Source organism: Acipenser ruthenus, chromosome 12 (genome assembly GCF_902713425.1).
Source record: "Acipenser ruthenus chromosome 12, fAciRut3.2 maternal haplotype, whole genome shotgun sequence".
Lineage (NCBI taxonomy): Eukaryota > Metazoa > Chordata > Actinopteri > Acipenseriformes > Acipenseridae > Acipenser > Acipenser ruthenus.
Window position 1 is genome coordinate 13,968,558 of NC_081200.1, and position 4,886 is coordinate 13,973,443.

Here is a 4,886-nt window from a genome sequence, read left to right on the forward strand (position 1 = left end):
AGAATAAATCAGCCTATTTACTCAAAATCATCAGCTGATTATAACAGATACATTTGAATGTGAAATTCAATACTCCGGATTTTGAATAATTGAGTGAAACTGCTATTCAAATGAAACCAGACAAAAGGAGGCTATTAATTATTCATTTTAGGAAGTTACCAGAGGAAGATATATGGAACCATAGAGAAGCCCAATTAAATGCGATGGTGAATTTGTTTGCTGGGGGAAAAAAAACTTTCCTATGCACTTCAGTACAGTAAGTAGGTCAGAATTAACTTTTTGGTAAGCGTAGGTTTCTGATTGTGTGGTAAATATAGTCATACACCCCCCACCCCGCCCAATTTTTATATTTTACATTTTACATTATATATATATTTTTTTAAATATAACCCACACTGACGTTTTTTCACTTAAAACGGTTCATTCTTGTGCTTATTTTAAGAGTAGACTATTTAGATATTTGAAAGAAATCCACACGCACATGTCAGTTGTATGTGATCAGTATATTGACCTCTAATCAACCACCAAAGGACTCCTTCGACAGCAGGACTAGGACTCATTCAAAGTGGTAGGCTGTAGCTATTCAAGCTAGGAGCGCTACCAGATGGAACAACTTTAACTGCACAGTCTAACCATCTTGGAATTGCACCAATTTTAGTGGGATCTTCACAGTATGCTTCAGGAATCATTCCCACGTAGCTGAATAATTCTATTCTTACCATATTTATGACCCGTTAGCTGTGGGCACGTCTCTTAAAAACATTCTGTATGTAACTGTGACCGGGTCTTACGTCACTTGCGTGGATAGCCGCTGTGTTTAGCAAAACAGAGAGACAACTGGGGGTGGATTTGAAACGCTGGCACAGGCGCGCAGGATTTATTAATGGAAACAGAAATGAAAGTAAAGGTGGTCATGTGACGTTACCAGCCATGGTAACGCACAGAGGACACATAAAGCAAGCTGTACAAAAGGCAAAATAAAACACAGTACAAAAACTACAAATAAAAGGTGCCCCAGGGGGCGAGCGCTAGCCTTATAAACGAGGCATCCCGCTCCAGGAACCGGCTACACTACGTAACCCTCGCTATACATCACATGGGATCACTATCCCCTAACTAACCTACTCATGAGCCGGTATTCAGGCAACAACTCGTGCTGCTTCATACGGCCTTGGCTGGGCATTGCCTTCACAAGCACCGCTTGCAGTCTCAGGGTTGCGTAGCTGTCGTTCCTGCAGCGCGGACCCTCTCCTCCCGAGTATACGCCGCTCCCCTCTGGCATGGCGTTGCAGTCGCCTTGAACCATCTCCCGCGGATGCTTTTGAACTGACGGACACTCGGTCAAGACCCGCCCACCTGCTGATTGAGGTCCAGCACAGCCAATCACTTGCTGCCCTTCCCCTCAACCAAGCCTAGCAGGCAGCAAGTCTCAATCGAGCGCCCGTCTGTAAAACAATAATTCAATTAAATAAATCAACTCCAAAACGACACACAATAAACCCATTTCCCCATACAAATTATATCCACACTAAATACATGTGCAGGGCAATCGCCCTGCTACAGTAACCAATTTGGCAATATTTGCCTATCTCTTATATAGACAAAGAAAAAAAAAGAAAAAAGTCAATATGTTAAATATTTATGACTTGACATTCCAGATACAGGCTACCCTCGCTGTTCTAGAGTTGCTGGAAAAAGAACCAAGATAAATGACTTTTTTTTGTTGATCAACGTTAGGTATTTTCATTCACTTGCTGGCATTATGTTACCAGTTCGGTAAATAATGATATGGTTAGAATTTGATTGTTATTTACACTCAGCTTTCTAAGTGTAGTTCCTATTGATTGTGACTACAGCTTTTACAGTTCTTCTTACAGAAAGTCCCCATGCTTCTCACAAGTTTTATAATAGAAATGACTGAGCAGTTTTTTTCTGTCTTCGAAAGAAGGCTTCTGATGTTGTTTACCACGTTGTTAATCTGCTAAACCTGTTTTTAAATGTTATCACAGGATGGGAGTCTGTTTTGCTTAATTCGTTATATATAAAAAAAACAAGGAACTGGGAGGAGGGGGTACCTTACTGTGAAGACAGGTTTATTCAACAAAGTAATAATGAGTAAATGAAGTGTTTATTTATTTTCTGTTTATTTTAGTCAGTTATGTTAATTTTTTCCCTATAACAAAAAAAGTATTTTATGTCAATGGCCCTATTTAACATAAAAAGGCTATCTGTAAGGATGTATGTACAACTACTGTGCAAAACCTTGTCTTACCTGTAGAAAATGTAATTTGTGATGTATTTTATAGTGTTACATTTTGGAAGTTCAAGCTAAAAATAAGTATGTCGAATTTTTTTGGTTTAATTACATACATGGGGAATTAATCGTAACGTATCAATTGTTAAAAGGAACTATGATTTCCCATTAGGGGTTCTCATGTGACCTACTTACCTTTAAGAAACACTCCTACGTAACTGCTTCTTTGCCCTATGGGAATTTTTTCTTTGGGTTTTATGTTACATTTTTCCCCATGCCAAAACTATATAAAATGGGCACCTTAATATATGTTAATCAGAGAAAAACTGAAGAGTTACAATACTTCTCTACTGCAAAGGCAAATCAGTGAAAAGGCAATGGCACACATCAGCTTAACTGTCACAGCTGTCCTGTTAGTGCTGACACTGAGTTCCTTCAGTGAATCACAATGTGAGTATTATCAACTTTCATTTTTAATATTGGCTGATCGGTATATTCAGTGGGTAGTTTAATCTTTTTACCAACATGTAAATCAGTGTAACAAGCCAGCAGAGTTTAGAACAGTGTGTATTACAGGTTGTATAGTTGTCTAAGTGAAAACAAACTGAGAAAGTCTGGTAATAAAAAAAAAATAGCACATGTGGAAAATGTATGTTTACTGAAAACTGTTCTATTTAAAAATTAGAATTACTAATTGTACAGAGAATTTGCATAGTATGTGTCATTTTGAATTATCAAAAGTCTTTCAAGTGCCTCGTCAGAGCAAGAACCTGTAATAACTGTTATTTTCAAAAAGTAGGACTTAGTTTATGCACCGGTGGCTTCAAATAGAACCTAACAACACAGAGACCAGGAAGATAAGAGAAGAAAGGAAGAAAGAAAAAGAGAATACAGGGAGCACATCAAAATAGGGAAGGAGGTATAGAGACAAGAGGATGGGAATTTGTAGATCCGAAATGGCAGCTATATGGATCCTTCCAGGATACATGTATACAGAGTGTGCAATTGTTTCCCCTGATTCACCCAATGATGGTGGAGCAGTAAGCATTCCAGCAAATAGAATCAGATGTCTAGCTAGCCAACAGAGTTCTAAAGACCAGGACAACTCCAGCCTGGATGCAGGGATATCATTAAATACCTCACTAAAAAGTGCAACTCTTGTGTGGGCTCCCTAGGGAGCTGCAGAATCTGTCACAGAAAAAGCTAAATTGGAGACACAGCCAATACATAGACTAAAGAGGGACTGTTCACATCTGGCCAGTGTTACTTTTTAGTGGATGCAGTGTAAAACTATACCAACCTGCGATGGCAGAAGAGTACATTCAGCAAGACATTCATATTCACTAATACTAACTCTGTATCTTTTTCTTCTGATTTTAGCTACTGGACCATGCTGCCTTTCTTATTCCCCAAAGCCCCTGCCATGCAGGTTCATTAAAAACTACACAGACCAGCATGCCAATGGTGTCTGCAACATTGAAGCAACAGTGTAAGTGAAACGCATATTAAACTGTATTCCAAGCCATTTTGAACTTCCTAATCTACAAGAAAAGGTTGATTTATTAAAATATATCCCCCTCTCCCCTCAGTTTCCTAACAGCAAGAGGACGGAAAGTGTGTGCAGATCCAAAGGAGCAGTGGGTTGTCGAAGCTATCCAGTGTGTAAAGTAAGATCATACATTTTCTTCACAGGATATACAGTAGAATATGTATTTTTGATCCAGATGTGATCCCAATTTTTGCTTTGCAAACTGATCGACTGCACAAAAGAAAAAACAGTTCTACAGCAGGCATAAAACCAACATAACCTAACTGTGAACCACAATGGCCACAGATTCATATGAGTTGCACGGGATTGCATAGGAGTAGAATCGGATGAACACATGTGTTGCTGTTAGTATGTTTTTTTTTCTGTTAGTTGACATTTATATTCATTGAGAACTGCAATGCACAATATTTAAGAACTGCAATGTGCAATATTAAAAATAACCTCAATATGTTGGGAATTTCACTTGGAAACCAGAACACACCTTTATTGATTTTTACCAGGCTGTATAATTGAACCATCATAACAATCTCTGGAATCAGCATCCCTGAGGAATCCATTCATGCAATTATAACACAAATCTTGAAAACTGCTCATTACTGTTTTGTTTTTTTTGTTTGTTTTTTAGAAACAGAAAGATCTGGGCTGCAAAGCATTGATGAGCTGTGCCTTTGCAAGAAAATATGGAAGAATAAACTTGTGAAAAAAGTGTTTGATTAAAATGTATAAATCTTAAAACACATTAACTGTTAACATTACTGTGCATTGGAACCATGTACTGTAGTTATAATTTGCCCTTTTTTTTAGGCAGGTGTTGTATTTTATAAAATGTACTAAGTTAATAATACTTGTTATTTTATGATTTAAAATGTTAACATATTGAGATTTAAAATGTAATATATTAAAAAAAATTAGAGACTTCTATATATTTTATACTGATTTATAAAAATAAATATTGATAATGAATTAACTGTTGTGTTGCTTAAAAGACAATATGAAGATAGTGGATTTCAGGCTCACTAGGATTTTCCATTTTCACTGATACGATTGACTCAGAGTTGACAATCAATAATTATTTTTGGGTGG

The 4,886-nt window shown here is 37.3% G+C and overlaps 1 protein-coding gene across 1 annotated transcript; it reads left to right on the forward strand.

Moving 5' to 3' along the window:
- The first annotated feature begins 2,583 nt into the window (after positions 1-2,583).
- LOC117416861 (C-C motif chemokine 20-like) lies at positions 2,584-4,606 on the forward strand. The gene is made up of 4 exons (XM_034028300.3): positions 2,584-2,704; positions 3,635-3,743; positions 3,844-3,921; positions 4,429-4,606. The coding sequence occupies exons 1-4, from the start codon at positions 2,632-2,634 to the stop codon at positions 4,457-4,459; spliced, it is 291 nt and encodes a 96-aa protein (XP_033884191.1). The 5' UTR covers positions 2,584-2,631; the 3' UTR covers positions 4,460-4,606.
- Positions 4,607-4,886: the final 280 nt, after the last annotated feature.

What these genes read in the sequence shown, in the direction of transcription:
- LOC117416861 (XM_034028300.3), top strand. Translation starts at nt 2,632, where the DNA reads ATGGCACACATCAGCTTAACTGTCACAGCTGTCCTGTTAGTGCTGACA. An exon ending in TTCCTTCAGTGAATCACAAT is followed by an intron (nt 2,705 to 3,634) that starts GTGAGTATTATC and finishes TTCTGATTTTAG; the next exon opens with CTACTGGACCATGCTGCCTT. An exon ending in GAAGCTATCCAGTGTGTAAA is followed by an intron (nt 3,922 to 4,428) that starts GTAAGATCATAC and finishes TTTGTTTTTTAG; the next exon opens with AAACAGAAAGATCTGGGCTG.